We start from the raw sequence: 12180 nt of genomic DNA, 5'->3' as shown, positions 1-12180 counted from the left end.
GTCATGGTGGGCATTTGAAGAGTAAACTGGCAGTTGGGAGTGTTCACTCTCCCTCTTGTTCTCTCTTGCTCTGTCTCCCTCTGCCTCTCCGGGGATGGGGATGGGAGGGAGACCCCCAGGACTTGATCCCACTTCTCTTTTTCTCCTGAGTTGAAGTGGAAGATGTATGTGTACATATATTCATTTTGTTTTATTGCATTTTGTGATTTCAGAACCGCTTGATTCTCTTTTGAAAGGAGGAATAGGGTGTGAGTTTCATATACAAATTGGGGTTGCAACAGGCCTTTTTTTTTTTTTTCTCTTTTTCAGCCAACTCTTGGGTTTTTTGTACCTGGGACTTAAGAGCTGTAGGAGATGTTTGATCTAGGGACAGTTTCTCAGAAACCTGAAGGAAAGGAAAGAGTTCAGTGGAAGCTCTTCAGTGTTTCTGGTGAGGCTGAGGCTAGTGCGCTCTTCCCTGGCTGATGTTTGTTTTCTGATCGGCCTGGTGGATTTTAGGAACTCCTCTGGGTACGTAGAGTAAGAACACCGAGTGGATGATTCGCCCTTCTTCGGCTGTCAGATACCGACCTCTTCTGATTGATTGTGGTGCTTGATGCTTAACACGAGGTGTGCAGGAGCGGAGCCTGACTGCTCAGAGCGAGTGTTGGGCCTCTGGAAGATGTGCCCTTTTTCGCCACAGGGGCTTCCCCACCTCTTTGTGTGGCTGTCCTCTTGTCATTCAGGTTTCAGCTTAAAGGAGGCTGCCCTGACCGCCACCCCGTCACCCGTCAGCTTCTTGGCACAGCAGTGACCGTTCTGTGTATTTTTACCGTCTTGTTGCTCACCTGTAGCAGGCTCTTTGACAACATACCACATTGTTGCTTTGCCTCAGTACCTGTGCTGGAAGTGTTCTGTGGGAAGACAGTGATAGCTGACCCATAAGGGGCAGGCTGGTGGCCACTTGGACGCCCACATCCTCTGTCAGAGGGCTGGGGCTGGTTTGAATCCCTGCCCCTCTGCTTCGGATCCAGTGTTCCTGCTGATCTGCGGAGGTCGATGGCCCAAGTGCTGAGGTCCATGTCATGGCACATGGGGGACATGGACAGAGTTCCAGGCTCCTGATGTTGGCACAGCCCAGCCTCTGCTGCTGTGGTTATCTGGGGAGTCAGTGGATGGAAGATCTCTTCACTTCTCTCTCCCTCTCTCCATCTCTCTCTGCCACTCTGCCTTTTAAATAAATAAATCTTTTGAAAAAAATAGTTGCTCAGTAAGCATTTCTGAGTATATATGTGTGAGTTTCTCAGGCTGTAAATGTATTCCACACAGACTGAAAGCTCTGATTGCAGGGTAGCAGTACTTTTTTGAATGAATAAATAGGAGATTTGCATCTTTTAACATTTTTACCTGTTCTACAGTGTCATATACATTCTGTCCTAGCAAGTATTCTCTAGTAGCTTTTTTCATTCAGTGTAAGTATTTTGAGTCTCATCCAAGTTACAGTATGTTTGAGTTGTTTTTTGGTTAAGTTTTGGAGTAGCATTTAATTTTAAGAGTGGGCTCAAGTTGATCCTTTGCTCTGCTGAATCGTGCCAGCTTTCTGGTGCTTACTGTTTACATGGTTTATCTCTTCCCATTCTTATGCTTTTATTCTATGTCTTTATTTCTAAAAATGTGCATAGCTTAATAATTGGCTCTTGTTTTGTCCTGGTTGGCAGTTTCTTTATCTTAATTGGGCTCTTTAGTTCTGTGACAGTTAATATCATTATTGATTTACTTGAGATTGTGTTTACCTTCTTGCTACTTTCTATTTGTGTCTTCTGGTTTTTGTTCCTCATTTGGCCCCTTTCTTCCGGGTTGATCTAGTCTTTTTTTTTTTTTTTTTTTTTTTAAGAGTTTCATTTTTATATTTTCTATTTGTTTCCTAGGTAAACTGCTGTAATAGTTTTATGCTGTGCCATTGCAGGTACATACACTGTTCAGAGTGTTAACTAGGGTCCTTTTAACTTGTTGAGCTGCAGTCTCAGCCAGGACTCTTTTTTTTTTGGTCTTGATGGGCAGCTCTGTGACTCCTGACCACTTGTTCAGTGTTCTTCCCCTTCTACTCCCCACTCCCTAGCGGGAACCTCCAGTGTTCAGAAAGCTGGTTTTCCAGTTAAGTGGGGCTACTGTTTTTGTTATTCATCTTTATTACCCTTTGGATTAGGGTAGATGAGGATGGTATTTCAAAAAGTTTCTGCAAAAATGGAATTAAAAGATAGGTTGATTATAGTGCAAAAATTTTTTTGAAATTCATACACCCAAGGGGTTTTCAAAAAGATCATGGAAAATGCATAATGAAAAAAATCCATGCACGGATTTAAAAAATGTTTTGCACCAGATAAACTCAGCTTTTAATTCTGGTTTTCCATGAACTTTTGGAAGTAGCTTGTGTATCTGGAGAAATGTGTCTTACGATTTGTTATTCCTGCGTGAGTGCCCTGGGTGAGTGCAGGCCAGCTGTAGCCAGCACAGGTAACATCTTCTCAAAGCTGAGTTGGTTGCAAGCATCTGTCGCAGGAAGCTGGCTGCTGGTGGCATGGGTGCTTCCACCCCATAGTCCTGAGCTTGGCACCGAGGATTGGGGCCTCTTTGCAGAGGAGCTGGGACCAGGGGTGTGGGAGGCAGGCAGAGGGGTTCCTCAGAGACACCCTTCTCTTCTCCACCGGCCTCCCAGCCCGCAGCTGGGAGAATTGTTGACGTGCGTGTCTTGCCTTGGCTCAGCCTGGTATTGCCTTAGCAGGGAGTTTGGTTTTTCACTCTAGGTCAGTGACTTGGAAGCTCCGTTTCTTATTCCAAAGAGGACTTTTCTTGTAGGCTTGGTTTTCTTTGCACACAAAGCTGGTGTTAGAAGAAGATAAACTTAAACAATCTTATGTGTGTTTGCTCTTTTGTAGTCGAGCAAAAGATGTGATAATACCTGCAAAGCCACCTGTCAGCTTTTTCTCCTCGAGGTCTCCGGTGCTTGACCTCTTCCAGGGGCAGCTGGACTACGCAGAACACATTCGCCGGGACTCGGAGGTGGTGCTGCTGTTCTTCTACGCCCCGTGGTGCGGCCAGTCCATCGCTGCCAGGGCCGAAATCGAGCAGGCGGCCATCCGGCTTTCAGACCAGGTAATGCTGCTGCTCCCTGGAGGACTTGGGCTCTTGTCCTTCCTGTGTGGGGGGCAGAGTTTGCCAAAGTGGACTCTGGGAGTACTTCATAAATTATTGTTTCTCAAAAGAAACAGGAAGGATTGCAGAGGGGATGGTCACAGTCACTTTGAGCAGATTCTGTGTCCTGAGGTGGGCCTGTGCTCTTTGCTTTCAGCACTGAAGGAGGTTGGGACTTGCTAGGTAGGTGTGTCATATAGGAGAAACTTACATATGTCAGTGTAAGGTGACAAGGTTGATCTTTGTCATTCGTGGACCGGGACTGTCATTAGCAGGTGTTTGGCTAGGTAAGAGGGATCAGGAGACAAATGACTTGTCTGTGAAAGCTCCAGTACATCCCAAATGCTCTTTAGAAAGGAAGTATCTTGTGATGTCCCCTGTCTGTCCCGAAAAGGAATTCAGAGCTGCTAATTTGGAAATAGTCTGATGTACTAATTGTAACAAAGGTGAGGGGAAAACAAGGACCGTAATTTGTAACACAGTTGTATGCGGGTCAGTGCCTGCTTGGGCAAAGCAGCTCCTTGAAGATTAGTGTAGAACTAGTGTGCATGGGGTGGTTACAAATGCAGAGCCGTCAAGGTGTGACGGATGTGTTGCTGACTGGCACCCCACAAGGACGTTGTTTTCGGTGATAGGGTTTTCTGAATAGTGAACAGCTCTTGGTAAAGGCCCGCCCCAGACCAGTACTTGCTTCCCCAGCGTGCACAGTGCTTGGCTTCCTGAGCACCTCTGTGAGCACGGCAGCCTTGTGCTTGGGAAGATGGAGCTGTGCTCTGGGCCCGAGGAGCAGCAGACGGTTTCCCTGAAGCATGGTTGTCGGCAGGCAGGCTTCAGTCTGGTGACTGTGTGCAAAGCAGCTTTGAGCTGAGCAGGACGCCTGCAAGGGTGCCCTACACGTGCTGGGTAGCTGCTGGCGGTCTTTGCCAAGACGCAGAAAGCACCCGCACATGAGCTGTTGAAGAGGCCCCTGCTGAGGACCTGAGCTGCAGTCACTTGTGTAGGCAGCCGAGTTGCAGCCGTTCTGTGGAACTCTCTTGGCTTTTCTTAGAAACGGTGTTGTAACTGGTGGTAGGTTCCTGCCCTGCCCCGTGTAGCCTTTTAACCATATGTCTGAGAAGGATACCAGATACCCTCTAAATGCCAGTGTAACTCCTCATTCCTTACACCCTCGCTTGGCCTGTGGGTCTTGCTTCTGTGTTCCAGCTGTGGACCCACGGCATTTACGTCTGTTTCCTGTCCAAGTTGCTAACAGTCACTAGGCTGGCAGGCACTCGGAGCGGGGTGACAGGGACTGTAGAGGAGCCCCGGTCACATGGAACCCAGCATGGAAGCTGCTGCCTTTTGGGTTAATGGTAAATTAGTTGCTGTTTTGCTGTGGACGTAAGCAGCATGTCCTTCCGAGCCCGGACTCTGGTCTGATATTCTGGTGTATTGGGCCCTGTGCTAACCCTCAGACGGCTCTGCGAGCTGATGTTACTGGCCTTGTTTTTCTGAAGCAGGATCTCAGGATTGGAGGGGGTGGAGCATTTTGTTAAAAGAAAAAACAGTCGCGCAGTGGTAAGAGATGGGCGCTGCGATGCTGTCTGCTGTGCCTGACGACCGATGGGCTTGCTGTCCCGTGCACTCAGTAGGACAAAGACGTGGGTTTCTTTCTGGAAACAGACACAGTGTTTTGAACCACATTGCTTAATAAAATTGGCACTTCAGGCCGGCGCTGTAGCTTAACACGCTAATCCTCCGCCTTGCGGCGCCGGCACACTGGGTTCTAGTCCCGGTTGGGGCGCCGGACTCTATCCCGGTTGTCCCTCTTCCAGGCCAGCTCTGCTGTGGCCCGGGAGTTTGGGGATGATGGCCCAAGTCCTTGGGCCCTGCACCCCATGGGAGACCAGGAGAAGCACCTGGCTCCTGCCATCGGATCAGCGCGGTGCGCCAGCCGCAGCGGCCATTGGAGGGTGAACCAACAGCAAAAGGAAGACCTTTCTCTCTGTCTCTCTCTCTCACTGTCCACTCTGCCTGTCAAAAAAAAAAAAAAAAAATGGCACTTATGGTAGATTGGGCCCTATTTTTTGAATGAAAATAAAGATTTCAACCTTAAAGATACTGCTTTTATCTTCTACATAGACTCTAGTTAAAGAGTTGCTCTGCAGGACTGGCCGCTAAGCTGCGTTGTTCCAGTAGCTACAAGGCACGTGAAGGTGGCTTTTCATTCATAGTCTATGTTCATTTTTTTCCAATAATTTATTATGAAAATTGTCAGACATAAAACTAAGGTGAAAGAATGTGACATCTCTCTCCCACCTAAATTCTATTAACATTTAAAAAAATATTTATTTATTGTTTATTTGATATTTGAAAAGCAGGGTTAGAGGGGGAGAGAAAGAGAGATCTTTGATCCGTTAGTTCACTCCCAGAGGGCTGCAATGCCAAGTCTGGGCCAAGCTGAAGCCAGGAGCCAGGAGCGTCTTCCAGGTCTCCTACGTGGGTGGCAGGGGCCCAAGGACTTGGGTCATCCTCTGCTGCTTTCCCAGGTATACCAGCAGGGAGCTAGATCAGAAATGGAGCAGCTGGTGCTCAAACCGGTGCCCATGTGGGATGCCAGCACTGCAGGCGGCGGCTTTACCCGCCACACCACAGAGCGGCCCTGTGTTAACACTTTAACGGGCTTATTTGGTCCTGTTCTTATCTAACGAGTCCTCAACCAGAGGGAGTGCAGCCAGTATCTAGTGAGGAGAGCCCAGGGAAGCTGTTCAACCCCTGTATCGCCCTACATCCAGTTTGCAGGACAGCCCCTCATGACCATCAGAAAGAATCATTCAGCACAAACATTGACAGTGCCAAAGCAGGGAAGCTGCTGCAGCCTGGCCGTCCGTCCGTCTGGTGGTTACTTTCCAAAGTAAACTGCAGGCACAGGGCGCTTCTTCCTAAATCCTGCAGCATCTACACACTAGTGGATAGGCAGCCCCGGTTTTTATCCTCCTTTGCTACCTTTTCAAGTATGATTTTTATTTTTTTTAAGGGAAAGAGTTTATTGGGGGAAACACGGCAGACTGGAGGAAAGGAGTGAAGAAGGCAAAGAGACAGGAGAGCGTAAGAGAGAGAGGAAGAGAGCGCTCGAGTATGATTTTTTATCATCAGTTATGTGCATCCATTTTAAAAATAGTTATTGAAAGTATTCCTTCAGGGCCGGCGCTGTGGCATAGTGGGTTGAAAGCCCCAGCCTGCAGTGCCGGCATCCCATATGGACACCGGTTCGAGTCTTGGCTGCTCCTCTTCTGATCCAGCTCTCTGCTATATCCTGGGATAGCAGTAGAAGGTGGCTCAAGTCCTTGGGCCCCTACACCCGTGTGGGAGACCTGGAAGAAGCTCTTCAGGTCAGGTCAGCTCAGCTCTGACTGTTGCAGTCATTTGGGGAGTGTACCAGCAGAATGGAAGACCCCTCTCTCTCCCTCTGGCTCTACCTCTCTCTGTCTCTTTCAAATAAAGAAAATAAATCTTTAAAAAAAATCCTTTTGACATGTGTTATATTTTGCAATAACATTTTCATTTTCAGATGCTCAGTTTGACAATCTAAGGACGAAGCCCGCTAAGTTTTAGTGTAATCACACTTAGAAAAGCTCGTTGGCATTCATTACTTTAAAATTCTAAGCAAATCATTTTCCTCTTGGGCCAGCTTCCAGGTAGCTGGGTACTATAGAGATGAAGTGCCTTTCATTTTAGCGGTAAGTAATGTCCTTCTTTGAAATAATTTTTTGTACTTTCAGTTTCAGCGAGAGAGGAATGTATGTAGTTTTTAATAATTTTGTCTTTGAAATCTTACTGACTTTTCAGTTGTTATTCATAGTCACTGAGAACTTTTTCGGCTCTGCAGGTGTTGTTTGTGGCAATTAACTGTTGGTGGAACCAGGGGAAGTGCAGAAAACAGAAACACTTCTTTTATTTTCCTGTGATCTACCTGTACCATCGGAGGTAAGAACTTCTAAGTAGTGTTTCTCATTCCACTTAAGTTTTGTCAATTCAAAAATGAATTTTGGGGCTTTTTGTGTGTGTGTAAAAGTAGTAGATATTCGCAGTAGAAAATTGAGAAAATTCAGATAAGCCAAATTAATAAAGGGAGTGTCTTTTATCAGTGATATAATCACCGTATCGATTGATGCCTTCCTTCGCCTTTGCATGCCAGACTGCACATTCACCGCACCACCCCCTGTTTTTTCCTCATGTTATTTAAGAGGCAGAGGAGAGAGAGAGCGAGCTTCCAGGCCGACGTGGAGGGCCTGAAACGCAGTCTAGTCTGCCTCCCGGGTGTGTTCGTAGGAACTTAGGTCAGAGTGGAGGAACCGGGACTTTTCAGACCAGGCGTTCCGTGTGGGATGCACTTCAAAGTGGTGCCTTAATTCTTCTACCAAACACCTACCCCTCAACCTTTTTCTCTTCTTTTTTTTTTTTTTTTTTTTGTAAGCTACAAGTGGAATCAGGTAGTAATACTATTTGCTGCATTACTTTTTCTCACTTTTATGAACATCTTCTCATGTCATTATGTGTTCGACAATATTATTTTCATATATTTATTTATATAAAATTTTGAAAATTTATTTGAGAGGCAGACAGATGAGGAAAAGGCAGACAGTGGGTTAAGCCACCGCTTGCAGTGCCAGTATTCCTCCCATACTGGAGTAAGGTTCGAGTCCCGGCTGCTCCACTTCTGATCCAGCTTCCTGCAGATGCACCTGGGAAGGCAGCTGATGATGGCCTCAGTTCTTGGGACAATGCCACCCTGTGGGAGACCCGGATGGGGTTCCTGGCCTGTCCCAGCCCTGGATACTTTGGCCATTTGAGAAGTGAACTAGCTACCTCTCCCTTTCTGTCACTCTGCCTTTCAAATAAATAAGTAAATAAATAAACTTATTTAAAAAAGAGAGAGACAGGGAGAGTTCCCAACCCTTGTTTACTCCTCAAATGCCTGTAGCAGCTGGGGCTGGTTCAGGCTAAAACCAAGAGTCGAACCAGGCCTCCCACATCCGTGACGGGTACCCAGTTACTTGAGCCATTACCTGCTGCCTCCGAAGGTGCACTTGGACTGTAAGCTGGAATTGGGAGCAGAGCTGAGACGCAGATCTAGGCACTTTGTTATGGTAGCCCAAGCGGTATTGTAATTGTTGTGCCAAATACTTCCCCATGCAGCATTATATTAAAAGCTTCATTTATTCCGGCCGGCGCCGTGGCTTAACAGGCTAATCCCCCGCCTTGCGGCGCCCGCACACTGGGTTCTAGTCCTGGTCGGGGCGCCGGACTCTATCCCTGTTGCCCCTCTTCCAGGCCAGCTCTCTGCTATGGTCCGGGAAGGCAGTGGAGGATGGCCCAAGTGCTTGGGCCCTGCACCCGCATGGGAGACCAGGAGAAGCACCTGGCTCCTGGCTTCGGATCAGCACGATGCACCGGCCGCAGCGGCCATAGGAGGGTGAACCAACGGCAAAAAGGAAGACCTTTCTCTCTGTCTCTCTCTCTCTCTCACTGTCCACTCTGCCTGTCAAAAAAAAAAAAGTTTCATTTATTCCATTGTGTGGCTGTATATCTCAGATATCAAGTGGAGTGTAAAAGTACACGAAATTCCTTAGCCTGTTACTTGTGGCATGCGTGGTCAGGAGTATATCTTTTCATCTTTTGGTTGGGAAGAAAAATCAGGATAGAACGAGTTTACAATTCCATGAAATCACAAAAGGTACTAGAAAACTGAAGCGTTTGATAATTTTCACCCAGCTACATTCATCTGGACTGAAGTAACGAGGTTATCTGGGCCAGCACCACAGCTCTATAGGCTAATCCTCTGCCTGTGGCGCCGGCACACTGGTTTCTAGTCCCGGTTGGGGCACTGGATTCTGTTCTGGTTGCCTCTCTTCCTGTCCAGCTGTCTGCTGTGACCCAGGAGTGCAGTGGAGGATGGCCCAAGTCCTTGTGCCCTGCACCCGCATGGGAGACCAGGAGAAGCTCCCGGCTTCGGATCAGCGTGGTGTGCTGGCTGCAGCGGCCATTGGGGGGTGGACCAACGGCAAAGGAAGACCTTTCTCTCTCTGTCTCTCTCTCTCACTGTCCACTCTGCCTGAAAAAAAAAAAAAAAAGAGGTTATCTGTGACCTTGATGCTACTTCAGATGCCCCTGTATCCATTTTCCTGAGAAATATTGATGTTGATTTTGGAGTACCACATGGACCCTTCTGTGACTATTTAGGACAGTGAAAATCTGACCTGCAGAGGTTCGCAGACAGGAGGTGGGGTTTGGGGCTGTGTTCAGTGTTACTGGCTTGAAGCTTGTCGACGCTACACGGGTTTCCCTATACTTCCTGGGGATTTGTAACAGACGTGGTCAACTCGCCTGTGGATTCTGTCACATTCTGTGCCTAAGGTGAGCAGCCGTGAGGCCCGCAGTCCTGTCCCCCCCGAGAACTGTCAGGTAGTGTTTGTGCAAAACACACTCTTACCTCGTCTCCACCTTAGATCTTCCTCTGGATATGAAACGGTGATGGCTGTCATATTGACAATAACAAGCCAGATTTTGTTTGGGGATTATTTAGACTGACTTTGGATTTCTTTTTTTTCTTTTTTTTTTTTTTTGACAGGCAGAGTGGATAGTGAGAGAGAGAGACAGAGAGAAAGGTCTTCCTTTTGCCGTTGGTTCACCCTCCAATGGCCGCTGCGGCCGGCACACTGCGCTGATCCGATGGCAGGAGCCAGGTGCTTCTCCTGGTCTCCCATGGGGTGCAGGGCCCAAGCACTTGGGCCATCCTCCACTGCCTTCCCGGGCCATAGCAGAGAGCTGGCCTGGAAGAGGGGCAACCGGGACAGGATCGGTGCCCCGACCGGGACTAGAACCCGGAGTGCTGGCGCCGCAAGGCGGAGGATTAGCCTGTTGAGAAGCGGCGCCAGCTTGGATTTCACCCTTCCTACTTTTTTGCCAATAATTGCGAGGTCCTTTCTCGGTTTTGAATATTAAAGTTCAGGTTTTTGAAAATGTAAGAAAGAGGAACTTTCTCAGGGTTAGCTCTTTGTCTTCACTAGTAAAAGGAAGGTGTCGCACTGGAAAGTTCAGAAACTCTGTTCGATTGGGCGATGAGCTGGCTACACTGAGGCCCTTCGTTTCTTTTTACCTTTGGAAAAGTGCACCAGTGCTTATCAGGGGTGCAGTACCTACAGGCTGCCCAGAGCTGGGACTTAGTGTTGCATTAATATCAGAGTTCCCTTGAAGTGAGTGCAAATATCATTTTGAGAAATGTAGGTATGCAGTGTTGTCTTACAGTGTTTGCTTTCTTAGTCTTTGAGGAGAACTTGAAAGGACATGAAAGGAACTAGTCCAACCCCCTCGTTGTGCAGATGAGGGGTTTGAGGTCTGTGTTCATTTTGAAATGCCTGCCCCCACCTTTCCCTGTTGAGGCTTTGTTTGAGTTATTTCAGACCCGTTACTTCTCATTCCAACCTTGACCTTTGCCAGTGTACCTGAGACAGAAGAAAGTGCTAAGGCACATATTCTGTCTTAGAGTCCTCTGGACTTCTTGGGATGTAGGCCTGTCTCTGTCACCTACACTCTTGTGATACTCTCTGTGGCTGGGAGGTCTGTGATGTGGAGCTCACAAGTGTGCCTGTCGCGTCTCACCGTGAGTAGCCATTGCTGTCGTGTTGTGTTACTACTGTTGGGTGTAAGGGCTTCCCTTGTAGAAGCTGCTGAAATGAATCCATAGGCTCTTCGGCCTCAGGAAAGTGGATTCCATGTTTTGGACTGTGCTGATTCTAGTCACACAGTTTGTAAAGGGTCCTGAGCAGTGAATGGTTCTGCTGACAGCTCCTCTGGTGCAGAGGAGCTCTAGATCAGCTTGCCCTGGACAGTGGTGAGACAGATTCCATATCCTGCATTCCGGGATCTTATTAGCAGTTACAGGTTACCAGGCCCCCTCACAGCATCAGTGCTGTCAGAGCTGTCAGCAAAGCTTGTTTGCTTGAGTTGATGAGGTTTCCATATTGGTTGCCTCGTTTTTGCTGAACAAAGTAAGTTATCAGATACCTTTTAATTCCCCCCCCCCTTTTTTTTTTTAATTATTTGAAAGTCAGAGTTACACAGAGAGGCAGAGACAGAGAGAGAGAAAGAGGTTTCCATCTGCTGGTTCACTCCCCAAGTGGCCGCAGCTGCTGGAGCTGAGACGATCCGAAGCCAGGAGCCAGGGGCTTCTTCCAGGTCTTCCACATGGGTGCAGGGGCCCAAGCACTTGGGCCATCTTCTGCTTTCCCAGGCCACAGCAGAGAGCTGGTTCAGAAGGGGAGCAGCCAGGACTCTAATGGTGCCCCTGTGGGATGCTGGCACTGCAGGTGGCGGCTTTACCAGCTTTGCCACAGTGCCGGCCCCTAACTTGATAGAATTCTTAACTGTGTCCCAATTGTGCGTGTGGAGTTTACTGTTTTCCATGCTGATATCCCTTTGGTATCAAAAAAATTCAGTGCACACTGAGGAATTGTGTTCACGTCGTCATAGTATGTGTGTGTGAATTTCTGTGATCATTACAACGTTCTGATGAAGGCATTTAGAGAATTCTCCACTGTGCTCTTCGTCCTTAGCAGTCAGCTTAAAGTTAGTTTCTGTCTAGGGAGAATGATGCTTGTGGAGTTGCTGAGTAGCCTTACCACCCTTACCACCTACCATCCCATAATATTTGAGCAGCATCTACTGTGGCAGATGGAAAAGAACCGTATGAGGACCCTGACAGCTGAGGGGTGGCAGTGTTACTTAGCAGTACTGGGTCGAATTCCTGTGTCCCCAAGAGTTACTGCAGGGGCAAGGAAGGAGGACCATTTATACAGTTCCGGATTCCCTGCGTTCACATTGTTTTTTTTTTTCCCTCAAATAGCTTTGAGATGCATGTAGTGATCCTTTCTGTAGATGCCTATGGGAATATGTAATAACTGCTTCTTAGTAGGCCCAGGGCCAAGTGGTCAGCCTGCTCCTTGTTTCAGAGTGACGTGTAAAAGGGAG

At 47.8% G+C, this 12180-nt stretch overlaps 1 protein-coding gene across 1 annotated transcript in view; it reads left to right on the top strand.

The window, feature by feature from the left end:
* The window catches only part of TXNDC11 (thioredoxin domain containing 11), a 70700-nt gene that overhangs the window by 2308 nt on the left and 56212 nt on the right, over positions 1 to 12180 (top strand). The window contains exons 2-3 of the mRNA XM_062180936.1: positions 2916 to 3132; positions 7040 to 7137. Coding sequence (XP_062036920.1) covers positions 2916 to 3132; positions 7040 to 7137 — 315 coding nt within the window. The remainder of the gene's footprint in view (positions 1 to 2915; positions 3133 to 7039; positions 7138 to 12180) is intronic.

The sequence above is a fragment of the Lepus europaeus genome, chromosome 21 (genome assembly GCF_033115175.1).
Source record: "Lepus europaeus isolate LE1 chromosome 21, mLepTim1.pri, whole genome shotgun sequence".
Classification (NCBI taxonomy): Eukaryota; Metazoa; Chordata; class Mammalia; order Lagomorpha; family Leporidae; genus Lepus; species Lepus europaeus.
This window is presented reverse-complemented; position numbering and strand designations above follow the sequence as displayed.